Source organism: Grus americana, chromosome 15 (assembly GCF_028858705.1).
Source record: "Grus americana isolate bGruAme1 chromosome 15, bGruAme1.mat, whole genome shotgun sequence".
NCBI lineage: Eukaryota > Metazoa > Chordata > Aves > Gruiformes > Gruidae > Grus > Grus americana.
In genome coordinates this window covers 10,483,510-10,508,755 of record NC_072866.1, presented here as the reverse complement: position 1 = coordinate 10,508,755, position 25,246 = coordinate 10,483,510, and the positions used below count along the sequence as shown (strand labels likewise).

At 47.9% G+C, this 25,246-nt stretch overlaps 2 protein-coding genes across 4 annotated transcripts; one reads left to right on the top strand and one right to left on the bottom strand.

The window, feature by feature from the left end:
* Positions 1–430: 430 nt before the first annotated feature.
* DRC3 (dynein regulatory complex subunit 3) lies at positions 431–16,928 on the top strand. 3 transcript variants are annotated; one of them, XM_054842958.1, is made up of 13 exons: positions 431–497; positions 1,852–2,026; positions 3,434–3,550; positions 5,098–5,264; positions 5,864–6,010; positions 7,202–7,321; positions 8,233–8,345; positions 9,642–9,816; positions 12,507–12,638; positions 13,923–13,993; positions 14,773–14,896; positions 16,373–16,504; positions 16,660–16,928. In XM_054842958.1, the coding sequence occupies exons 2-13, from the start codon at positions 1,870–1,872 to the stop codon at positions 16,771–16,773; spliced, it is 1,569 nt and encodes a 522-aa protein (XP_054698933.1). In that variant the 5' UTR covers positions 431–497; positions 1,852–1,869; the 3' UTR covers positions 16,774–16,928. The 3 variants fall into 3 exon arrangements, with proteins under 3 accessions (XP_054698933.1, XP_054698932.1, XP_054698931.1); XM_054842957.1 differs by lacking the exons at positions 13,923–13,993; positions 14,773–14,896; XM_054842956.1 differs by lacking the exons at positions 431–497; positions 13,923–13,993; positions 14,773–14,896 and adding an exon at positions 1,311–1,496.
* A 951-nt stretch (positions 16,929–17,879) lies between these two features.
* ATPAF2 (ATP synthase mitochondrial F1 complex assembly factor 2) lies at positions 17,880–25,153 on the bottom strand. The gene is made up of 8 exons (XM_054843690.1): positions 24,932–25,153; positions 23,008–23,052; positions 22,502–22,647; positions 21,605–21,702; positions 20,947–21,027; positions 20,701–20,813; positions 19,134–19,249; positions 17,880–18,512 (listed from the first exon to the last, which is right to left on the bottom strand). The coding sequence occupies exons 1-8, from the start codon at positions 25,059–25,061 to the stop codon at positions 18,375–18,377; spliced, it is 867 nt and encodes a 288-aa protein (XP_054699665.1). The 5' UTR covers positions 25,062–25,153; the 3' UTR covers positions 17,880–18,374.
* Between the last annotated feature and the right edge of the window lie 93 nt (positions 25,154–25,246).

Sequence of the window (25,246 nt, the reverse complement as noted above, 5' to 3'; positions counted from 1 at the left end):
CCCCCCCGCCCTGACTGGCACTCGCGTACACCAACCGCAGCTTGCTCTGCCAAGTGTGGCCCGCCTTCCTGCATTCGATTGGACACTGGCTGGACGTCTAGTGGAGTCATAGGTTAAAGAGTGTGCCCATCACTGTCAAGAGAGGGGCCCGCCCCCGTGGTATTCCCCGCCCTTTCCGCGCCCTCCAGTTGATGGACAGCAGAGACACGGCCACTGGCATTCTCCATTGGGCAACAGCCAAACCATCTCTAATACTATTGCACAAAGGAAACATCAATCATGCGAGCCTCCTCCCGCCCCAAGGGCACGGTACCGGCGCTGATTGGCTGACACGGATTTCTCGCGCTCTGATTAGCAGCCAGCCTTCCCACCCACTCCCTGGCCATTGGCGGCTGAGCGTGTCACGTGGCCACCCTTAGCAACGCACCTGGGCTTCCTTAGCAACCGGCCGAGTACCGGGGGCGCGGAGCGCGCCTGGAGCACTGGGGACGTGGGGGGTGAGAGGCCTGGGGTTCCGGGATCGGGTCCGGGATGGGTCGAGGGAGGGAGGGGGCAGCTCGCCTGGGTCAGAGCCACCCTGACAGGCAGAGTCAGGGTCCCCGTCCCGGGCCCTGTAGGGCCTGGGGGTGTCGGGGACGTGGCGCTGCTTCCCAGGCCCGGTCTGCGGCTGGCTGTGAGCGGCAGCTCCCTGTCGGGTGGCCGACCCGCTGCTTACCCTAACGCCCACGTTGTTCCCACTGGATGCCGCGCGTTGCTGGCTTCATGGTGTGATTAGCTCTGTGGAACTGACATTGACTAAAGAGACGGTGGAGAAATACAAGGAAAGTGGCAAGTCTGGCAGGTCAAGGATGAATAAACCCGGAGCCTGCTACTCCTTGGTCTGCACAGCCATAGAGAGCTTTGGTTTGTTAATTAAAAGTCATGACAAGGAGAGAACTCTCTAAACCCAGATGTTTATCCTTCCTGTCCTCCAATGCAAAAAAATCAGCAAAACTTCTTCCACAATTATAGACATCTTACGCAAGCAAAAGTTTGAAGATTCAAGTCCTTCATACTAATTAATTAACTGTGCACAGTTCTAGAAAGATAAGCAGTCTCATTGCCTCCAGGGCAACATCAGGGATATTTAAATGACAAAGCCAGGACAGAAAGTTTTGACTGACAGAATTGTCTGTTTCCCAAAGCGAAGGTGTTTGTGTGCAGTGCTTATTGACTGAACTTGATAGCCTTTCCTATGGATCTGCATTAAGTGCCTTCTTCAGAAAATCACTGTTATTGTTTATGAATTTTCCTTCTTCCTCAAATTTGTTTTCACTTTTATTATGATGTTAGTGTTTAAAATTCAGTGATTTGCTGCTGTTAATTTTCCTATGCTATAAATACATGCCTCTGACTCTATAAATCGAACTTGCCTATAATGAGAAACTTACCTTTTAAAACTAGATGAAATGGTGCACAGAACCTTGAATGTGAATGAAGATGGGTTTCAGCAACAGGTAACTACCATGCGATGGACCATTGCTGTTCATAGGTGCTGCACAGGGCCTCCTTTCCTGGTCTGTTTATATCTGGCCAAATTCTGGCATTCTTCATGGAATACACTTCATGGAAGTTTGCATGTGATCACGCGCAGCCATTTTACAGCAGTCGGGCTGTAAGGCTGTGCTTGGAGTCGCATCAGTGACTTTGTGATAAAAGCCAAGTCTGTATTTGATATCAGCTGTGAGGTATTAGATCTTCTTAATGCTCAGCTGTGCTCTTAATTCCTTGGAATTGTCATGCCCATTCAATGAATGTTGGAAATAGTAGCCAGGCAGTGATATAATTTATTTTTCTTTTCTGTCCTTTAAGGTTGATACCGTCTAAAAAATGAGTCAGTTATACAATAGCATTGAGCCAAACGTTATTGATGATGAAATGGTTCAGAAAGCCGTTGAAGAGCTGTATCCAGAGGACATAAGAAAGCTTGCCAAAAGGGAAGGTATTAACTTTAAAGATGTGACAGAGCTACAGCTTAGTTTTAGAAGTGAGTATCGGTATATATACTTTTTTCTTCTTCTTCTTTTGTTAGAGGGTAATAGAATTAAGCATGAAGTGGCTAACTGGCAATTAAACAATCATGATTAGCTTGGGTTTATTATGTGAAAAGTACCATCTCAACTTACATTTTTAGTCATACCTGTATGAAGTAATTTCAGTAGAAAGAGCTGGGTGCTTTTCCTGATGGGTAACTTTAAAGCTGCTTAACTTTACGCTATTATTGTCACTGCTATTCTTATTTAACATTTATATTGTGGTGACACCTACAGGCCACAGGCCTATTGGGCCCTTTTGTATGTGGACAAATCAAACCCTGGGCAGGCTCTGCCATCGCTGGCGATTATGTGAGAGCTATTTGGTAGATTATGGTGATTACAGTCCAATTTGGTGGCTTCCTCCGGTCATCCATAGCATTATCACAGCTTGCCTCTTACTGTCAAACCAGTCATAAACATGCATTCAAAAAATGAAAAGGAAGAACATTTGGCTCAATATTTGAGTATTTTGGGGGTCTGTAATTTCATGGGAAAAAAATCTGCTTTTGATTATTCATTGTGTGCTCCAGTAAAATAATGTATGTATCAGTTGAGTTCCTTAGAACAGACTCCCTGTTACCTGATCCTGCATGTATTTGTTTGCAAATACAAAATATAGAACTGTATAAATATTTTGTGCATGCAATTCTTTGCTTTACTCTGTACTCACTAAACAACAGTAGCAGCAGAGCAGCTAACAAAATCTTCTGGGAAGCCATCGGAGGAGAAAGAGAACTGGGAGTGAGAATGTTCTGCATTTTCTGTCACCTTGGTCCTAATGTTTTGCTGTAGTGCCTAATGGCCTGCCCTTGTGATTCTGTTTTTGGAGAAAGCTAAACGCAGGGATATTGATTAGTTCTAAACTGCAGCCTTCACAGAAAGAGTAGACCCCAACTTGCTCTCCTGTGATGAGAATCCCAGGAGCAGGAGAGTAAATTACAAAAGCAGTAGCTGGCCACCGCTAGCCTGCAAACACGGAAAAAAGCAGAGTCTCATCCCAAACCTCCCTCTTGTAGCTGCAAAGAAAAATGAAGGTCAAGGCCTCGGAGTAGTGGATTCATAAAGCCACTCCTGACTGCAGGGCTGTAGTCAGCATCCCCTCAGCAACTCGTTGGCATCGCTGATGAGCAGTGTGCGCTGGTGCAGGACACTGAGGTTAACTGGGCTGTTTCATTGAAATCTCATCCAGCCAGTGGACCTCTCAGCTCTCTAGGGCAGTCATCATACGCTATCATAATCTGCTAAAAATCATTTTGGAGGTAAGACTGGATGTGTTTTCCTTGTGCAAGATAGCGTGTCCGCTAAACTGAAAGCTGTCTCACATGAAAATCAATTTTATTTTTTTCCTATGGCTTTAGATATTCTGCAGATTGATAATCTGTGGCAGTTTGAGAATCTGACTAAACTGCAGCTGGACAACAATATTATTGAGAAGATAGAAGCTCTGGAGAGTCTAGTTCACCTTGTATGGCTTGGTAAGATACAGACATATGAGGCTGGATGCCTTCACAGGTGCAAAGCAATCTGTGATAAAGCCAGGATGTCGCACTCCTTCTCAAACACGACTGATAGGAGCTTTCCCAGGGAAGGCTGTCAGCTGTCTGTGTGTTTCCTCATTTGACTGTCAAATGTCAAAATGCCTGAATATCAGAGCTGCAAAACAATCCTTCAAATGTTTAAAAACTGCTTTTAATACATTTGGTGTGGCAGGAACAGGGAGCTGAGATTTCAAGGTTGTTTCCAGGGTTTGTGCTCATATTTGGAGGTGACTCTCAGAAATTTTTATGGAAACGCCTCTGTAATTTAGAAGCCTGTGTTCTGTTTTGAAAGGTAATGTAGGCATTTTGCAGACTGGAACCCACTGAAAGGCAATAGTCTCTTTACCTGTACACGTGTAAGGATTTGTCGTTATTGCTGTCCCAAGAATTGCCCAACCTTGTATTCTTATGCGACTACTTTTTAACTAAAAACTTGGCATACTGATAGCAGCATCACACAGTGGTGCAGGCATTGATGCTGGGCAGATCGGCGAGCTTGCTGCTACAGATTCATAGCTCAGAGCATTCTCTAGGAACTGTAGCCGCATTGCTGGCTGGCAGTGTAAATATATCCTCAGCCGCCACTGAAAATAGCATGCAGGGTTTCGGTTCATAAGCACATCTTGAAATGTCTAATGGGTTCTTCCGCCCAGTTGTCCGCACTGTTCTGCTGCACAGATGACTAATGCACTTGTGAATCAACAGCTGATCACCACAATGTAAGCAGAGTGTTTTGAAGAACACTCATGGGTTTCGTTTGCCCAAAGGCTGCAGTGGTTCACCACCTGCTGCGTGAGTGTTTTAGCTGTCCAGGGGCTGGGGTGATTGATGCAAGGGGCTGGGGTGATGCAGACACCTGGTAACCTCATTGACTGTCTTTGGGCTCATGAATTGCTCAGTACTGGCCTGAGGGCAAATACTGCCCTTAGTCATGATGAATGTAGGTGTTAAGATAGATGTTCTGGCAGGATAAGAGGAAATTTCAATAAGTGAAATAGCTCAAGCGAGTATATGCCTTTGCATACCTCCATTGACAGAGGGCAATTGTGAACTGGCATATGCTCGTGTTATGGGAATGGCCATTACAATGGGCGTTGGTGTGTCAGGCAAGAGTCTACAAGAAACAAGGCGGGGAGTGTCCAATTTGTCTCAGATATAGCTCCCATTTAGGGCATTTCCCCACCTCTTTTCTAATTTTTTGGGTTTTCCCATAAGATAGAAATCACTTTCAGGCTGTGTATGGAATACTTTCAACTGTTCCTCTCATTTAAAAGTTGGATGGACAGTTGCAAGGAGAAGATGTGAATGAATGATGATTTAATGCTGAGCCTTTCCTGTGGGACACTGAACACCCCTGGGAAAAATAATGTACATAAACTCCTAAATCAAGAACCAGGCTAAATGCAAGGTATGAATCAGGGCATTCTGTTAGAAATAATTTAACTTTTGCTTGTAAAACTTTTGATTTCTAAACTCTTCCCCAGACTTGTCCTTCAACAATATTGAAGTAATTGAGGGCCTGGATACCCTTGTCAAACTGCAGGACCTCAGTCTCTACAATAACAGAATATCTAAAATTGAGCACATGGACACTCTGCAAGAGCTGCAGATTTTCTCCATAGGAAAGAATAACCTGACCACTCTGGAAGATGTGAGTGCTCCCTGTCTTTGCAAATGTTCCCTGTCAAAGGATCAAATGTTCTAAAACTGACATTTGCCACTGTGTCCGAGCCCCTCCTGAGAGGAGAAAATTCTCCTTAGGATTTCGCTGCCTCTGTAGTCTAAGTTATGGTTTCGGTAAGCTCTCCCAGTGTTAAGTGCTTACTACAGCTATTTCTCTTTTAGATTATTGACTCATGAGGGCCCAGTTCTGTTACTGCTATCAGCCGTGGCAAAATTCCTAATGATTCCCATGAAAGCTAGAAAAGGAATAAGTAGCTACATATGAGAAAAGGATGGAGCGGAGACAAGGATTTATTTGGGGTTCTTTTGAGGGCAGCTCACCAATCTAAGACCCGAGATTTGTCCACCCCATCCACCTTCTCTCTACACCCATAATTTATGTATTCACAATGTGAATTTAAGTATTTCCTTTCCTGAAAGCATTAGAAACTCATCGTTCAATGTCGCCTGTGTTTGGCAGCAGAGCAGGATACGTCTTGCAACATAATTGTAATAAGAACAATGAATTTCAAGGCTGTGTGTTTCCCCAGCGCTAGGAAGTACAGCATCTCTCTCCCCTTGGCATAGGTGATCTACCTCAGGAGGTTTAAAAACTTACGGACGCTGAATCTCACTGGGAACCCTTTCTGTGACGATGAGCAGTATATGCTGTTTGTTGTTGCTCATCTTCCAGACCTGGTATACTTGGACTTCAAGCTCGTGAGTGACACCACGGTAAGCATCTCTGTATTCCCTGCTCGTGAAATCGGGCAACGGCATCTTACAGAGCATTTGCTTTGTTGGTACGCCAGCAATATTCTAGCATTCAGGGCAGGTTCCCCGCAGAAATTAGGCTTACAGAAACATGCAGTGTTTATTCTGCCTCCACCTAACAGCTGTGAACCTGTAGGCCAAATTCTATCAAATCTGACAGAGAGGTAGAGGTGTCAGAGGCAAGATGTCTTCACAGATTTTGTGAAAATCAGCAGCTGTGTGTGGGAGAGGGGCCTGGTTAATGTTGCCACAGAGAGGCTGCAGTGAGTGCAAGCCTTCTTAGAGATCAGAGAATCTCGGAGGAGATCAGTCTTGAGACATGGATCCAGAGGAAAGGAGGCTTCATGGTCCAGCTGCTCGCTGAGCAATTTGTTTCAGTAGCAGACTGACAGACTATCAGGCAAGCAGGTGCCATCAAATGCACTTCCCGCTCTTGATTTCTGAGAACAGGACAGTGCATCCGCACCAGTAACCTGTGGGACTGCTTTTTGATCCCAGGACTCAAAGGAACAAAGAAGGGGTTTTTTGTTTGGGTTTTTTGGTTTTTTTTTTTTAGTAACCGAAGAACATGATTAATTGTAAATTTGCTTGGCGCAGAGCAGAAGCTGTACTTGGAATACACATTACTCTTACCATGGGACTGGAAGGGCTTTCCAGGTCATTGAGTCCAGCCCCTGCTTGTACAGACAGTACGTCATAGAATCACATACTTAAATTTGTCAAGCTTCAGTTTCAAGCTAATTAGGTTCTTGCCCCTGCTACTACCTTGCCATCCACTCCTCAGAAGGGCCTTCTCCTCCCTAGTAAATGTATTAAACTCACTAGCTGATCAAATCAAGGCTCAAATTCTAGAAGGCAAAACAGGGCCAAGAAAAAACAATCCTAAAGATGAGGAAATGGGAGATAAAAGTTTCCTGGGACTGAATCAGCTCAGATACATTGAATGCAGAGTCAGAGTAATATGCCAAGAAAAAAATGGGATGAGGAATGGATTAGAAACTTCATAAGTAGTTTAATAAAAAGCCCACAAAGAAATGGAGATGCAGATGTCACTCAAGTGCATGTTCTAGAAAGATCAAATGCTTATTCCCAGATTTGTTGAGCAATGCTGGATAATCTAATAAAAATATTTTCTTTGTTTGCATTTCTCAGCGAGAAATTGCTGTTTTAAAGTATCAAGATCTTACCAAGCCGTTGGAACGTAAGGAGGCTCGGGCCCTGGCTCAGCTGGAGGAAAACCAGGCAAAGCAGAAAGAGCTGGAGTACCACAAGGTATGTTTTCTTTGGCTGGTTGTATATTGTCTCAGGAGAAAGAAGCACAACAGATATTGACTTCTCTTTTACCTGCTTGAAGATTTAATGAGAGGTTAACATTGACTGTGCTAAAACTAAGGCTAGGATTAATCTCTGTGATCTCCGAATCTCATCTTTTGAATGAAAACAGGAACTGCTGTGGAATACACATGATGTGGGAGAACATAATTCTTTTCGCTGAACAATAAAACTACAGATACAGACCCTGCAAAGCTAAATAGTAAATCATACCCGAGGATCTTATCAGCCTGACGTGAGATTAAGAAAATTACAGGGCTGAGGGAACTGTTAGCATTTTCATGGTGCAGTGACTTTTTTTTCTCCTTCAGACTAAGTTAATGCTTTTCATTAGTTTTATGGTTAAACTCTTCAGGGCTTTCAGAGATCACTGTAGTCCTGTGAACAAACTGAAAACAAGACCAGGCAGAATGGTGCTTTCAGTTATGGTCTGCCTCATTATTCCAGACCTCTGTGAGATCAGACTGGCTGGAGAGCAGGAGGTGGTTAAGTGACAGGGAGGACACCTGCAGCTTTTCCCTCCGTCCCTCCCCGAAGTCCACTGACTCCTTATCTCAAAGGCTTAATGGCTTTGCAATATGTGGTTGTATGCGTTAATGTCTTATATAAGATTTAACAGTGTTTTCTATCCTTAGGCTAGAGAGTTCTAGCAGCAAAGTCACCAGGGTGGTTTTCACTCCAGTTGCACGGTGCTTTCATGCCTGGGTTGGTATATCTATTGTATTGGTATCGCTCTGTCTGCACCAGTGTTCCTCGGCTGGTGAAGTGCTTTTATAGGAGAGGCATATCCTAAGGACTGGCAGCAGGTTGGCACTCTTATTTTACTTACATTACTCTGATTCTCTTCAAAGACAGCCTTTGTTGAATACCTGAATGGATCATTCCTGTTTGACAGTATGTATGCAGAGGATACAGAAGCTGCCAAACTGGCTTACCTCCCTGGAGTGAGTGACCTGCTGCAGACATATCCTTCCTGGGTTTAGAATACCTACAGCGAAAATGTAAAGCCTTGAGTTAAGAAGGAGGTGTATCCACAAGGACTCTTCATCCGTTGCTTTTGTCCAGGGCTGAAAGCTGCATTGATCTAAGATCTGAGATGGTCTGTGTTCAGTTTTGGAATGGTACCAAAAAAACCACTGCAAGACCATGAGACCACTGGCAGCTTTAAGGCTTGATAGCTCATGAAATATGAGGGGTACAAACAAATGGCTTATACTACTGGCAAATGGGCCAACTCAGCTTGAAACATCCCATTTGTAAAACCACTTGTTTCTACCACCAACAGGTCATGAGATTCCAGCGTTTTAAATTCTCACCATTGTAATTACCATATTGCTTTTCCTTCACTTGAATCAAACACAATTTCAGTAGCCTTCTTTTCTGACCCTTCAAGAATCAAGGCTTTGTACTTTATTTAAGTCTGGAATCCACTTAAAGTTTAAAATGAGCTATAAGATAAATCTCTGTCAGATAGATTGTAAGAGCGCAGTTGCTAAAATCATGTTGAAATTGAAGTGGTAGGAGATAGGAACAGACTAATCAGAATGATATGAGTCGCATATCTCACAACCTGCCAGAGCTGGCAACATGAAGTTTTCAGGCCAGCACTTTTTTCTGATCATTGCTCCTACACAAGGGATCAGAAAGCAGACACTTTTTTTTCTTTTTTCTTTTCTCATTCAGATTAATAGAGCATTGTCAAGGCCAGTAACTTGACCTTCCTTAAAATTGCATTACACTGTTGGGGAAAAATGCATCACGGCTTAACTACAATAGACTCTAGAAACAATTCCATTGCCAAGATAATAGCAGAAGAAAAATTGACGTTATTTTTGTGATGCTACCAAGTCAGTAGTTTATTCTGTGCTCTGGCTGTAGGCTCCAGAGCTGTATTTATTAACTACACAGGCACTGTATTCACACTTGTGAAGACGGATAGGGTTGTATGCTTCATTCCACTGCTGTGTCAGGAAAGAATCAGAGAAGTATATGTATTTCCTTTTTTTTCCTCAAGGCCTTTTTTCCCCTCAAGTTGCCACAGCTTTCTCCATACCCTTAAGGTAACAAAATCCTATGCATAAAATGTGAATGGGTGACCCAGTCCTGCCACAGACAGAACACCTGGCAGTCTGCTCCCAGCAAGAACCACGAACTTTACATAACAGTAGCTTGTAACTCTTGTTGCTCAAATTTGCACAGGTAGAAAGAACATAGCGTGTTGCTCCACTGAACAAGCAAAATACCTTGACTCTGGTGTCACGTACAGGGAGGAGTTTGTCTCAGTTTGCGAGAATCTATTTAACTATGGTCTGAAAGAGTATGAAAAACGAGAAGCTGAAGTCTCTGATTTCTATGAAAGCCTTCATGAAGCGTTAACAGCCAACCAGCAAGAAGGCAGGAAAATAATCCTAGACTTCGAAAATCGGAACAAAAGGGTAACGTTGTTATACTTTTGTTTGCTTGATACATGAGATCTCTACATCATATGCCAGCTTTTAATTTCACTGAGAATGAGGGTAACTCCATTAAAATTAGGAAAATTATTCTGGATTTACACTTCTGTAATAGGAATCAGTACTTGATCCCTCATCGCAGAATCAGAGTGGTTGAGGCTGGCAGGCACCTCTGGAGGACATCTGATCCAACCCCCCGCTCAAGCAGGGCACCTACTACAGCTGGCTGCCGAGGACCACGTCACGACGGCCTTTGAGTAACTCCAAGGATGGAGACTCCACAACCTGTTCCAGTGCTCAGTCACTGATTTTTCATTACATGTTTCTTACAATGTAAATCTATACCAAGACAAAATGTTGTGATAGCTAATATAATGTCATTAACTAACATAATGTTAAAAGTTTTTTAGTACTTTACGTAGGAAAAGAATTTGGGGATTGAAGTTTCAACCCTTTGGGCAAACCACAACCAGCTAACGCTGACAGCCTTTATCTATACTGGAAATTCAGTGTAGGACAAAACTAACATGTCATAGTATTATCTTATTGTCCACAAATGTAAAGGTCCTTCAAGGCTTTACAGAAAAAAGGTGGCTAACCATGGTGGGGTTTTTTTACTTTTTTTTGCTATCCAGAAAAGTTACCTGTCTTTAAGAAAATGGAAATGGTCAACCTTTCTTTTAGTTTTAATAGTTTTTATGAGGTTGATTTAAAAATATATATATAGATTTATCAGATTTAATGCCACTCCCCTTCTCTTTGAGGCCTCCAACAGCTCTTCCTTCATTGAAAAAGAGGGAAGAAAGGAGATTGCAGGGTATTCAGCTTGTTTTCATGTAATTTTCTGCTTCAGTTCATTTTGTCAACAACAGCTCAAAGAACTTTGGAAACAAAAATAGATAAAGTTATTGTAATGTATTTCTAGTCTTTTTAAAGCAAAAACTATCTTTTTTTCATTTTGCTCAACTACAGCCGCCCATTGTGGTTGCAAGAGCGTAGCTTCTAGCTGGATCCCTTTCTGACCATGTATAATAGATGGATCATTATTTTGTTTCCACAGAAAAAATGGGGCGGGGGGGGGGCAAAAGCCTGGTAGCACTGTCAGCTGAGCAGAGCAAGTCCCTGACAACTGACACCAGGCAGAGTCACGAGCGCTGGCTCCCTTTGAAAACCAGGTCACTTTTATTTAGGTGCCTTGTCACACACTGGCAGCCTGCTGAGTCACTCTGTGCCCAGGTCCTTGAACCTTGCTGACTCATGCTGGCAAATTGACTCCATCAGCTCCAGTCCGGATACGACATTGCAGCCGTACCAGAAGGCAACGTATAAAGATTTATATATATATTCAGTTAACTTGCACTTGATTTCCCAATATATCTTCCATTAAATAGCAAACAAACACAAAACCCCACGAAACCCAAACAAACAACAACCAAAAAACCCAAAATCAAACCCAAAGAAACATGGGTGAGCCCAAATTTTGGCCCTTTTCCTTTGTCCGATGACCTGCAGGCTCAGCTATGGACTGAGCTGCAAGAACAGGACACGGTGGTCAGCGTGACAGTTTTCATATAAATGCTGGAGGAGGTGGTGTCAAAACTGAACGCTGTATTTTAACAGCACTTCCCTGCAGAGGTCCCAGCAGACTGAAATCTGTAAGCCATTCTCAGGGGCTGTTTCTCTCCCTGTAATCCTTCATGTAAGCTTGGGAAACCAGTAAAATAACTATGCTCTCTGAAGTTGGTTAAGAAGCAAAGAAGCATTCAAGGCCTTGAACTTTGAAGTTATTGCTCCCAGAGGTGCGGCTTGAATGGCTGAGGAGCTTTTTGAGCCTCCTAACTTGTTTACATTAGAAAAGAAGATACCTTGCCCTCCTTTTCCCCCCTGCAAAGTTTGGGTAATCTAGTCCATTCTCAGACACAAGTCTTGGCAATTATTTTGGTCAGAATTCTCTATTTTAGCCTGTTCCATTCCCTCTCAGGAGAAGTGGATTAGACATCTTAAAACACATAGATTTTTTCCTCCTATTAGTGTTCGATTGTTACCTTATTTTGAACAGACTTGAAAATAATACATTGCTCAGCACAAGAGGATTTTTTTTTAATCCAAGAAATCATAAATCTTGTCTGATACAAAACTGACGTCAATATTTAATTCTGAAGGGCAATAAATCCTTGCTGTAAGAGGAAGGCAGGCAGTGATAGGTATTCCATATTCAGAATACTAAATCCTGACCCTACAGAAGTCAATCAAGATTCTCCTTGCCATGAAGGGGATCAGGATTTAGGCCTGCATTTCTTTCTACAAAGTAATTGTTAATCTCTTCTTCATGGCCAGCAATGTCAAGAATCTAATTTTTTTTTTTTTTTCACTTGAGATGTGTGAGAAGAGGAACCAAAGTTGGAAGCCTAGAAAGGGTAAAGTCTTGTGCTGACTGGAGGATGAGGAAGCGTTTTCACCGATTTCACTGCATTGCCCCTGGATCGTTAACGCAGTAGCATACCTCAGCACTGTTGACTACCCAGTATGTAAATCTGGAGGCTTCCTGAATCATCACATTTCATTTCAGCTAATCAGCAGCAGGAACTTTTCTCACATATGTAACAAGTTAATTAAATTGCAATGGAGTGCTGAACACAAACCATAAGTAATTTATGTATCTCTGTGTTTAGAGGCTGGATGAGATTCATAATGCCAGTAGTTACGATATTGCTGAGTCTAAACGAGCCGAGTACAAGGAGGACATACTTCAGCTGTCAGAAGCGCTCATGACCTTGGAAATGCTGATAGCTGACCAGCTGGAGGTAAGGGTCAAGCATATACCTGTGAAACCTCACATCCAGAATGCGAGGGCGTAATTTTTCTGTTGCTGTGCCCCTCTGTTTAGTTGCAGAAAGAGGAGGGTGTAGGTCTTCCAGTCAGGCTAATGTTTTGTCTCCATCTTACTCTTTCTCTGCTCAGAGTTGATCTGGGTGACATCAGGCCCTGGACATTGATCCATTGCAACAGATTTCTGTTTCTCAGAGCAGAGCTCAGTATGTCCTTTGCATCTATCCAAGCTGATTTCCTAGACTTTAGAGAAAGGGGCTTGAGGTCATTCAGTCATTTTATAGGCCTGCGTACAGAAGTCGCTGCATGGCATGGGGTATGCATTTGGGATTCTAGAGGTGTAATTCTTTGAAGCTTATCTTTGCTATGAATAAGATTACACACATTCCTGCTCAGCTTACTGCACTTGCTTGCATAATAGCTGCCTTTTTTCTCCCCAGACTTTTCCTCAAAAACTAGGGCAGGGCTGCTAATGTGCATCTTCATTTAAAAAAAAAAAAGTCATCTGTATAAAAATTAGTAGGCAGGAGCTGTGACCTGTGTGCAAGCAAATGCAGCAGTTTAGTTTTGTGAATGTGCATGACAGAAAGCAGCAGCTCAAAATGGATTCCTCACTGCATCAGGATTGTGCTTTTTAGTGTTTTCTGAATTGGTCCTCATGTATCTGCAGTCGCTGATGGAATGAGCGGAAGCATTCCTCCCTGCACGCCCTTCTGGATTTGCAGGATTCGGGTGGCTGTATTTGAATTGTTGTGTCAAGACATTAAGTGCAACACTTCACAGATTCCCCATCAGCCGCTTCTGAGAGAGGTAACAGGCAGCAGCAATTTTAGTTTCTGAGGACTAAAACAAAAGCTGCAGTAAGCCCAGGCATTGGTTATGCTTCTGACAAGAGGCTCTTCATACATACAAGGAGACTGCAGCATGGCAGCATATGGGAATACAGCACTCTCCGTGCATTACTTAGGTGAGGGTGGAAAAGGATCAGCTGGCTTGCTCCAGACACCAGGTAAAAGTATCATTCAGTCAGCTTCCCTCCAATAAACTCGTTCTGATCTTCTGTCCCTGAACGAGGAAAGAAAATCTTGCAGCACTTTCAAAATACTTTAAATGCTTGAGGCAGTTGAGTTTCTGACTGTGCTAATAACAGCAGTGAGTCCAAATTATAATCAGTTGTAGATTCTTCCTAGACTCTCTGACTCCCTTTTATGTTTATGCAAGTTTTTATTGTAATATTTCTTCTTTTTCCCTCTGTTAAGGAACTAATAAAGGAGTTTAAAGGAAACATTGCTGTCATAGCATCAACATTCATTGAAAACGTGAAGGGAATATATCCTTTTGATAGTATGTTGGCCTGGACCTCCCAGTGATGTACGTATATCTCACTTCTAAATCCAGAAATGAGCCATCAGTATAGAATTTGATTATTATTTTTTTAGTCAACAGAAAAGGTCTTTTGCAGGAATGGTCATTTAAGGTGCTCTTTCTGTGGAGACTCTGGAGAGCAAAAAAGGATCTAAGTTCTCCTGTACTGAAAGTCTGTAGGACTTACGCAGCTTTCTCTGCCTTGGGAATCTTCCTTTCTTCTCCACACAGACATAGCGCAACCCTGGGAAGATCTGGTTAGACTGTTTTCTATGTCCATTCTTGCCATAGCAGCCAATGAAATACCTACAATTCCTCCTGAAGTTTCTTTAAATGGCCTTCATTTTTGTGTTGTTGACGTCTTCTGGAACAAAGTGAGACGAGAACACCAAAGTGCTTCAGTGACAGGTTACACTAATTATATACATCTGTTGGCCTGATGCAAATACTTGACATATTCAGAGCTTAGCTTATATCCTGGAAGGCCTCCTTCAATTTCCTTTGCAAACCTAGGCTCACTCCCAGTTCTGCGTGATATAATGTAGTGAGGATGAGACCTGATGTGCGTGAACTGCAATTAAGAGCAGAAAGTGTATATCCTGACATCGCAGCAGCTTCTGGCAGCAGCCAGGCTCTTTCCTGTGGAGGCCCGCTGTGCGGACGCTCCATCTCTAGTTACAGGAGGTCATTTGATCTCTGGAAGCAAGCGGTGTGGTCAGCCTTTTCCTTAACCATCTTCTGTACAATGACCCAGTGTCGGGACCTGGAAAATCGTCACCATGAAAAGCTGCTAGAAATCTCCATCACCGCGCTGGAGAAATCAGCCAAGAATGGGTTTGAGGAGGATTTGCCAGATGATGTTCGAATGGTGAGAGCACCAAAAAATTCATCTCTGCTAGGGAGTCGGCAAGAGGAGGAGGCCACAGCCTCTCCTCAGAGGGGATGGGATTTCCAGCAGGCTCAGTACAGCTAGAGCCGTGCCTGAACCAGAGCATAACCTCCTCCCAAGAGGCCCCAGTCACTTGGCTGAATTGCAGTGCCGCCGGACATCTCTGCTGACTAGGACGGAGGATAACTGCACTGCAGGTTTCCCTGGGTGCTGCCAGAGCTGGTGGCAGCAGCCCAGGAGAGGTGCTGAGCAAGTCTCTCTCCTGCCTCCAGCACAACTCGCTTCTCTGGCTGATTTCCAGTCAGCCCCAACCCAGCAGGCACTCAGGCAGCGTCTTTATTGCGTTCACAGCTGGTTTTGTTCAGATTCTCCCTGCTCCCCTAGGAGAATCCGAACACTGCTCTGACTTCCTTGCACCGGGGGTGTGTTTGCCTCGGTGATTTCAAAAGCTCTCCCTGGAGCTCCCTGGCCCATGAGCTACTCTGGAGGCAGGACATGACATTTCAAATGGGGCCTTCCACTGGGCCCTCAGTCTTGCTGTGATATCAAAGATCCCAGGAGCCTTTCAGAAAGCACAAAGATCATTGCAGTGCTCCAATCAGCAACGCAGCTGACCTTTTTGCCTCCGTTACTCCTTCATTTAGTGGCTAAATGACTTGAGTTTTGCATTTGCTGTGGTTTTGCTCTGTCCAGATTATCCCAGCCCCTCCCATTACTCCAGGTAATTGAGAGCTGACAGACACAAAACAGACCCCTCAGCCCCCCCGGGGGAGCTCCCTGCTTTATGGCCTGTGCAGATGGCTGCAGTTACGCACCGTTGCTGCGCACCCATTTTGCCTCGCTGCCATCCATTTCCACGGAGAAGCAATCTTCATTTGTTCAACAGCTGCACTTGGCTGCAGGAGGAGAGTCATTATGGTTTAGCAAAGCCACCCTCTATTTAGAGCCACAGGGGAAGTCACTGCTTCGATTAGAAACCGGGACTCTCCAAAAATGAAGATTTACAGCCAGTGCCACTAGTGCAAGAGACCCTTCCAAGTGCGATTTTCCACTTCCCGCACCTGCTGGGCCAGGCGTGCTAGAGCATATGCAGCCTTGCTTCAACAGCAGCTGCCCGCAGGGTCCTGCTGTGTGCAGCGAGGCAGCCCTGCCTGCGGCAGAGCACCCACCAGCCGACGCTTGCTCCCTGCTCCAGCAGGTGAGGCCGAGGGCGCTGCCTCAGTTTCCCCACTCATACTAGGGATAATACTCCATTACACCGTAGTGAGGCCCAGATGCATCCTTGTGAAGGGTAAAGTACTGGATTCATCCTGATGACTAGGGCTTTGTCAGTCTGAAACAGAGGGCTGATTTTCTTCCCCTGAGCACTGCATTTGCTGTGGTGCTAGTTCCGAGCTCTCCTGCTTTTGCTGTGTGCCTGCCCCCCTCCTCTCATCCGGTCACATTACCTCCTAGCTTCTCGTGGACAAAGCAACCATTGTCAACACAGTCAACACGTCCCATGGCATCCGCCTGCTGAAGATTGATAAGCGAGAGTGCGACATCCTCAGCAACACCTACCGCTGGCAGGTCTCCGTGACAGAGAAGGTAAGAGACCCTCACACTCAGGGGGATGGGGCACAGACAGGACACTGTAAGGAAAGATGCTCCCTAACCTTTACTGGAGCCTTCCGCACTCCAGGGACCCTGGCAAGGGACACTGACAAGCCTGCAGATTCACTGCTCGGTTTCAATCTGTTCAGGCTTTCCAAAATGAGATTGACAGAAACCGCGACCGCGTCAAAGAGATTGTTCAGTACATCGACAGTCTCCAGGAGGAGCTGGCTAACCTAGAGATCCTGGAGCCGATGGAGTAGCTCTGCACGGGCTGGGCAGCTGCCTTAGCCTGGGGCACGCAGGCCAGCCCCCAGCGGCAGCACACCCAGCAGGGACGGCTGCCCCTCTGTGCCTGAGCAGTCCGGGACATTTCAGGCCAAAGGCATACTTCTTCCATCCCACCATAAACTGCAAATAAAAGATACTTATTGACTCTGGAAAAGCATATGAAGCTCTGTCTCTTCCGTCACGTTGGCATAAAACCCGTGCATAGAGCTCAGGCCTGGGCACAAGGGGTTATGGATCTGCTGTCGGCTGATTGAACCAAATCATCGTAGCACATCATGCCTGAAAGCTTTGGTACCTGCAAGCACAGTGGCAGGAACCCGCGAGCCACAGGCACGCGGAAGCAGCCTGGGAGAGGAGTGCTCTCCATCAAACCACCCCCAAGATAACAGCAGGTTTCCAGCTCAGCAAGCACAAGGCTGGCAGGGGCTGTGTGTGCCCGGGAGCCTTGTCTTCTCACCGCCTCTCGCCAAAGCAGCTTTCTGCAGCGTGAACAGAGCAGCCCCCAGCTAGCAGGAAGGGAAATCAATGGTTCCACAGGAGCTCACACACTGCCGCTCACCACAGCCAAGCGAGAAGTCATTAATTCCCCTCCTTGCTCGGTGACAGCAGCTGCTACGCTCACTTGTGGGCAGCTGCTGAGGAATGATGCTGGCCGGGCAGTGCTGCTGGAGGCAAGCAGCAAGGAGAAAGGTGGCAAGGTTAAATGAGAGGGTGGCTCACACACACTCTGGGGAGAGACCACGTCTCTCGGAAAGCCTGGTGACTGGTGCTGCCTGTCAAACACAGATTTAGTTCATGGTGCCCCGTGCTTTTGAAGATGGGAGGAGCCCGGGTTCCTCACCCCATCTTGCTCCAGCAGAGCCATCTCCCTGCTACTCCCTGGCTGCCAGGACAGGGCACCTAGCATGGAGAGGCTCACACAGAGATGCAGAGGGAGCAGATCTGTTTGGCTGGCAGTGTCTGCTCTGCTCTGTGGGTTTTTTTTCTGCCTGTAGCCATCCCAGCACCTGCCTAGAGCCTGGCAGCTCAGGACCTACACCACAATTTGGTGATTAAAACAAAGAAACACTCAGCAGCATTGACTTTCGGTATCTAGCAGGGGCGTGCCTTTAATCAAACAGAGAGACCCTGGTGTTACATACAGGCACACTGAGGGATGAAGAACAGATGCAATGGAGTCTGTTTTCAGATTTCCATAACAAGTGTGTGTCAGGAGCTGGCAGCTATGAAGACATGTGGCATATGCTGGGTATGTCTGTGCCGCACCCTGCTCAGGAAGCTGTTTCTGCCGTGAGAGCTCCTCTGATGAGTTACAGACACCGGTAATGGACAGAGCTGCTGTCTTGCGGATGCAGAGGAAGCTCACCTTGACCTTTCCTCCTTTGTTGGCTCAAAACTGCGGGCGCTGCACTGCAGCAGGCAGTCCAAGCAAGGAGTTGCCCACAAAGTCGCAGCTCCTCAGCACAAGGCTGATCCCAGGAAATGTGTGGCAGCAGGAGCGTGGTTCCTGTCCGCTGGGTCATGCCAGCAATTCACAGCTGGGCATTTTTCTCCTGTGCCCAGGCCAGCAGCCTCAGTCCTGCAACAGCTTGTGTTTTACAGTCGAGCTCTCTGAACAGAGGTGAACAAAGAGAGTCCCAGCTGCTGCACGAGCACGCAGCTCGCACAGATCGTAGTCATGGGCCCACTCCACATTGCCCCACCGCTGAATCTGAAGGAGAGGAGGAATGCAAGTCAGTTCAGAACTGGATTACACATAGAGCTGCTCAGCAACTCTCAGCCTCTCTTTTCATGTTTGTGAAACATGGGTAACCCCCCAGGAGCTGTGCTGATCACCGACTACAGGGCTAGGGAGAACAGATGAGCATGGTGGAAGGACGTGCTTCAGCCATACTGGCGTCTGAAGCAAAGCCCCTTAAATGGAGGATGGAAAGATTCCCATCAACTTCAGCCACTTCTGGGTCAGGGAGAGCTTCACGCCAGGCCAGTTTCCAGCAAGCAAGTTATTAAGTTGGTGTCTATCCAGACTGGAAAACCCAGAGCAAAAGAAGCCAGCCATGACTTTGCACTTCAGATGAGAGAGGGAGAAAAGCAGCCATCTGGGTTCTGCAAAAAGAAACTGGCAGCCCCAGGAGCACTCTGGGCTGTTGTGCCCATGATGTTGCTCTACAGCAGTGCACTCCAAACTCTCTCAAACGGGGAGACTGGTGGAGTGGAACCTCTCCTGCAATAGCAGGCACTTCCCCTGCCAGTTATTTGTGGTGGGAGATGCATTTGTCATGCTGAGATTATTGCTGTTTGAATTATAGGGCTGTTTTGTAACATCATTTACCTGGTATTCTTCCTCCAGGCGAGACAGAAGCACGGCTTTCTCTACTGTAATGTGCCTGTCAATCAGACCCATGGACAGAATCAGAGATTTCAGCTGGGTGATTACATATTCTATACCTGGAAGAGAATAACCCAAAACAAGAAAGATTCATGGTTGTTTTCTGCAGCATTACAGCGGCATCTTCACAAGCTCTGAAGAGACAGTCAGGGTGTGGTACCTCCACAGGGATAGCGATGCCTTCCACTTGCATCTGGGCAGTTAAGCATCCGATCTGCATTTAACAGCAGACATGAAGCACTGTTCTGGCCACTGTCACTGCAGTGACAAAGGCTATGCCTTGAAACTGCCTCCTATTATTCTGCCACAAGCCTGTCCTGTGCAAAGGGAAGGCATACACATCCAGGCGCTCAGCTGAAAGGCCAGGGTGTGAGGGACTCATATGCTGTTTGGTGCTAAAAGAGCTGTCCACATCTATAACCACTCCTAGAAAAACACTGTGCAAACGTGCGTGGTGTGCCGTGCCCTGGGAAATCTGTGTCGGCAAAGGACGCAGCTGCTGGGCTCAGGTGATAAAGCAGCAGAGCTCCTTCCTGCCATGCCACCAGCTCCTGGCTTACAAGAGACCCCTCTTCAGGGGAGGGGAGCGAGTGCCCGATGGCCAAGGGACCTGAGCAAGTCCCACAGACATGCACAGCCAGGAGGAGGAGGAAAGAAGGGCTCAAAACTCTGAGCTGTGAGCACTCATGGTTCAGCTCAAGCTGACAGGAAACAGAGGTGCCTGCGCATGGACAGTCTTTAAGGAAGGTACTAAAGTCAGACTTGTCCTGTGCTACCAGTCTAGGCCACACCTTGAATTTCAGGTCTAAAGTCAACCAGCTGCCCAGAGGCTCCCCTTCCCCAGGAGAGGCACATGCCTTTCCCTTCCACCCTGCCTACCCATATTACAAACTCTGAGGAAAAGAAACGATTCATCAAAAAATATCTTTACAGGGCTAACAGAAAGGCTTTGCAACTCCTGTCCCTGTTAACATCCTTTAGCTGCTCAGCTAGTGTCTTCTGTGGGTTTCACTGTCTGCTGCTCATTCAAGTCTTGCATTTGAGGACTTGAGCAAAGCAAACATTACTCCATTTCTTTATCTTTAGGTGTCATTCAGCAGCATAAAGTAAGATCAAGTGGGTGTAAGGGTGAAGAGTGAGGACAGTGCACAGAACCATGGGCACCTGGAGCACTAAACCCCATTTCTCTTCCTGGTAACAAAGCCAGGGCTAAAGCACTAGAAAGTTTGGCATTAAAGAAGTTATTTGTGCTAGGGTAGAGTAGACAGCTCACAGGCCAGCACAGCCAGACCCTGAATGTTAGTGGCACTAAGGGGAGAGTCCCTACCCATAACAAATTACAGCTAAGGGACTGGCCTGCAAATTTAAAACGTAAAACCTCAACGCTCCGATTATGTCAGTGTATCAGCAGGAGAGGGAAAACATTAGTCACTTTTCTGCCCCGTGGAGAGGAACCGTATCCTCTGCTGGCGCAGCCTGAGCTGAGGGCTCCCTGCGCAGCCCCTCTCACCTTGCAGGGCCCACATGTTGTAGGATGCCAGATGGCTGACGAAGGTCTCCTTGGTGCTGGCTGGAATGTTCGGCCCCAGGATGCTGGTCGAGGAGCCAATTGCCACGTTGTACCTGCAATGATCACCCAGCCCCTTGGAAAAGCACAGGGCTTGTGGACCTCACAGCTCCGATGGTCACATGCACTAGAGCTCCTGGCCTCAGTAGGGCAGGGCATAAGCAGACAGAAATGTCTTTGACCTCTTACCTTTTCTCAGCCCAGGCGATAACAGGATCCCATTCATTCTTCTGAAGCTCTGCCAAGGCGGCTGGCTCCTCCACACGATAGCTGGGACGTTGCAGAACAAAACCAGACTGGATGTTTGCTCCCAGGCCGCTCCCTGCCAGGCTGGGGCACATCTCTGGGAAGGAAGCTGCCCCCCACCAGACCACAGCCAGGGGAACAAGGGACTACTGTCCACCCAGGCAGCAGCAGCAGCAACTGGGAACAATCCCCTGACTCTTCCCTAAATTCAGAGCTTTTGTTCTTCCAGGAAGGACCATTCTATCTTACTACAAAACAGAGCAGCAAACTGGCCAACAGAAAATTGCAGGTAGCCCCAAGCCAGCCACAGGACACAGCGAGGTTTAGCTGTTAGAACAGCAGACATATCCCACTGGAACTCTTTTTATGGGGCCACTCCTCTGGCCTCACCTTGCCCAGAGGCTCAGCTCGGGACTCCCTGCAGCCAGCCTGACGAAAGCCACAAAGGCAGATAGGGGAGTCCTGTTCCCCTCTCCCCACAGGAGCTGTGTTGCTGCCAGCAGACACCTCAGAGGCTGGGGCTGTGAGATAGGAGCTTGGGCATGAACAGGCTTGATCCTGCAGCCCACAGGGACTTTAAGGAAGGAAGGACATCTCATACCAGACAGTGTCAGTCTCCAGGAACTTCACAGCCGCACGGATCAGCTGCATTTTGTTTCGCTGCGTGGGATTGTCCAGCGCTGTGTTGCACAGTGTGGTCTGCAGGACAAAGGCAGTTTAAACCGTTGTTATTCAAAGCCTGGGGAAGCAGAAGCTTCTGCTGTACAAAGCCAAGAAGCAGAGGAATTCGTGGCAGACAAAGAACCAAGGAGTGCAGCTAAAAGGGGTGCAGGGCCAGACCATGGCTCATGTAATAGGAATCTTCTCACTGGTTTCAGAAGCCTCCCTCGGGAGCAGACCCATCAAGCACCAGGGGAGAGGGCTCACAGACTGCTCCAGAGCTCATCCCATTTCCTCCTGCCCCTTGCTATCCCAGTAATACTGTCCAGCTCCTTCTCAAGTCCCCCAGTGACACGGATCCCCCCCAGCCTGTCACCCAGCCAGTATCTAACTGCCCTCACAACCACAAAGCTCTCCCCTGTGCACAGCAAAAGTCCCGACCTCTTGTCCCCAATTCCAGGACAACCTGCTCTCTCCATGTTCTGCGTTTGGAGACCATTCTCATGTCACCCCAGGTTTAGACCAAGCCATGCCAATTCTACAAGTACTCAGGAGAGCTAAGGGAGGCAGGACACAGAAAGAAGCATTCTCAGAAGATGCCTGTGTCTCATACACCCTGGTGCAAGGCTTACACCTCAAAACAGTTCTCAACCCTTGCTTTGGGGTGCCAGCTGGCAAAGCCCTTGCCCGGTGGCAGTGGCCTGGCAAACCCACCTTCAGCCCCCCGCATTTTCATTTTGATTCCCTGTCTTTTATCCTGACTTCCTTGACCCGACTACTCCCAGCACACTGCATCCTGCCCTGCTGAGGCCTCAGCTTCCCAACCTGCCGAGCTCACCAGATGCATAGTGTAGAACTTGATGGTGTCTTTCTGGGAGTCCCACTCTGTTGCCACTGCAATGGCCAAGGCCTCACTGGGGACAGTGAAAAGCTTGGCCTGGGGCGTTTTCAGCTTTCGGTGGTCCAGGTTTATTTCAAAGCCTCCTGGAGAATCAGAGTACAAATCCTGGGGAATCAAAGAGGAGCAGGCACTAAGGAACAACAGACAACCCCACAGTGGGAGCAGATTCAGAGCCAGAACTGACAGGAGCACAGCACCGGGGATACTCAAGTTTCCCACCATCACCATCATTTTGACATACTTTCCCCCCCAAACAGTCTTGGAACCTGTTTCCCACCACACAGCTTCGCTATAGAAGAGCAAAGGGCACAGCAGGCTGGTGACAAATACCCCACTCACACAGCCCAGGTTATGGGTATGCCACGCTCTCGTTGAAGCAGTGTGAGCTGATAACACCCCTCCCGGGAACCAGCCTCCCGTCCTGTCCCAGCAGCTGTACTCACCTTCTCCTTGAGAGATGCTCACATTCTGGTAAAACCGCTTTCTCTCTAGGGGCAAAACCAGAGCCATTCAGAGGGCAGTTAGAGGAGGTTTGCCCACTTCCCCCGCTCCCCAGCACAGCCTGGAACAGACGGAGCCCTTGGTGCTGTCAAGGTCCAGAGGGCCCGGCCACAAAACCCTACCCACTCATCCACAGTTTCCAAGCACTACACTGTTTCGGTGAGCTCCACTCAAGTGGGAAAGTGCCATGAAACTGGTAAAAACCACAGCATTGCTGTGCACAACCGGCAAGTGAACGGGACCAGCTTCACTTCTGCCAGGCTGGGCTCTCAGGTCCTTCGAGCTGGCCTGCACCGAGCTTCTACAGAGTCTGGCAGTGGTGGTTTCCAAAGCAGACATGTCCCAGCACTCCTTCTGGAGTTCCACTCTGGGCTCAATCTTTCGAGATTCTCCCACTGCAATCACATTTGACAAATTAGTTTCTGAACCATCCTGGCTAACTCTCTCTCTCTCTATGTGTTTGCTCTGTCTCAGAGCAACGAGGAACCCAGCAGAGCTGGGTTAGAGGCAGAACAGGCCACAGCAACTTCTATTTCCACCCCCGCTGACAACAAACCCACCCGGTGCCAGCCCACGTGCTCTCCCTCAGCACCTCCAGCTCATTCTCTGCTTTGACCTGCAGCCAATGCACTCACTGGGAGAAGCACAGCTGCCGGCAGGCTGGGAGCATGCAGGGGCGAGGATGCTGTTCCCTCCACTGCGACCACCCATGGGGGCAGGTTTATTGCAGGCACCCGCGGTAACAGCTGGATGGTGCTGAGGACATGTCACGCACACTGCAGCGTGCCACTGAGTCACCAGGGGAGGAACCATCTCCTGCGGCCGCCTCCAGCCCACACATCCTGCTCTGGCTCAGGAGTACACCTGCTCCACCAGCAAGGTGAGCCTGAGGGAACTGCAGGTCTCTGTTTTAAGGGCAGGCTCCTTTCCTACCTGCACGTTTGCATGCGCTCCCAGCACCCGAGAGCTGGATCACATGTGTTGCAAAAGCTTGTATCTCTCACACAATGCAGGAAGAAACTACAAGCCATTCCCCTGACAACAGCAATCAGATCATAAATCCCAAACCCATAAATCTACCTCATGAAGGGTGAAGTGAGCAGGCCAGGTTGCAGCTCTGTTATTCTAGGCTAACACCACACCCCCCCCCCCCATTCCCACTGGGGAAATGGAATACAATTCGCTCAAGCTCAGTAACCTGCAAAGGTTCGTTGCCTCAGAAAACAACATGTTGTTGAGGCACAGTCCTGCAAAGATTAACATGTGTGTACCCCAGCGGAGTCCTGAGTCACGTCAGTGGGCTCCTGACACCCCACGATGAGTCACTGCGGCTTTGCAGCCTCACCTCAGACACAATGGGACTGATTTTACTGTCTTCAAATTCACATGTTTCTAGCAAAATCTGTGGAGGGGATCCATAGCCCAGAACATGCCTGAACCACCGCGGCTGGGTCCCACCCCCCCAAATTCCCAAGACACACCAAACCACAAAAGCAAACTGGTGCACTGAGGACTTGGCCGCGCTGCCAGCAAATCCCCGCGAACCCTCGCCAATGCCAAGAGAAGGGCACGGGGGGAGGCCCAGCACCCGGCCATGCTACGCAAAGGCCCTGGGGAGCCCGGACCCGGCGGGGCTGTGCTGGCAGCGCTCCGTGCCCCGCCGGGGGCGGATTTTGACCGTTTCCCATCTTTCCACCCACCCTGAGGGCGCCGAGCCCAGCCCTCCCCCCTACCCCGGGTGACCTTGAGGGGTGTTGGCGGTGTGTGCGGGGGGTGTCCCAGCGGGACCAGCCCCACCGGGCTAGGGAAGGGCCCCCCTCCCCGAAGGGGGCTGGAGAGACCCCGGACAGCCCGGCGCTCTCTCACCTGCCGGTGGGGCGTAGGCCCGGCCCCCGCCCAGCCCCACTGGGCCGCTCCCGCCGGTGACAAGAAGTGGTCGGGGGAGCCGGACGGGCGGGGAGCGGCCCCACAGCAGCCGGCAGCAGCCGCGCCACATCACGGTGAAGGAACAAGCAGCCGCCACACGCCTCAGCGCAGCTCCGCGGGCGCCGCCATATTGCCACAGCAGCAACCAATCCGCGCCGCGAACGCGTTTTGCCCCTTCGGCCGCTCCGTCCCGCCCGTTAAAATAACAACTACACTTCCTAGCAGCGCTCGCGGCCGTGCCTGCTGGGAGGAAGC

Coding starts and splice junctions, on each gene's coding strand:
- DRC3 (XM_054842958.1), top strand. CDS start 1,870: ATGAGTCAGTTATACAATAGCATTGAGCCAAACGTTATTGATGATGAA. Junction 6,011..7,201: donor AGCTCGTGAGTGACACCACG/GTAAGCATCTCT, acceptor TGCATTTCTCAG/CGAGAAATTGCTGTTTTAAA. Junction 8,346..9,641: donor GTGAGTGACCTGCTGCAGAC/ATATCCTTCCTG, acceptor CTCTGGTGTCAC/GTACAGGGAGGAGTTTGTCT.
- ATPAF2 (XM_054843690.1), bottom strand. CDS start 25,061: ATGTGGCGCGGCTGCTGCCGGCTGCTGTGGGGCCGCTCCCCGCCCGTC. Junction 21,703..22,501: donor AGTTCTACACTATGCATCTG/GTGAGCTCGGCA, acceptor TTTGTCCTGCAG/ACCACACTGTGCAACACAGC. Junction 20,814..20,946: donor ATCGCCTGGGCTGAGAAAAG/GTAAGAGGTCAA, acceptor TGATCATTGCAG/GTACAACGTGGCAATTGGCT.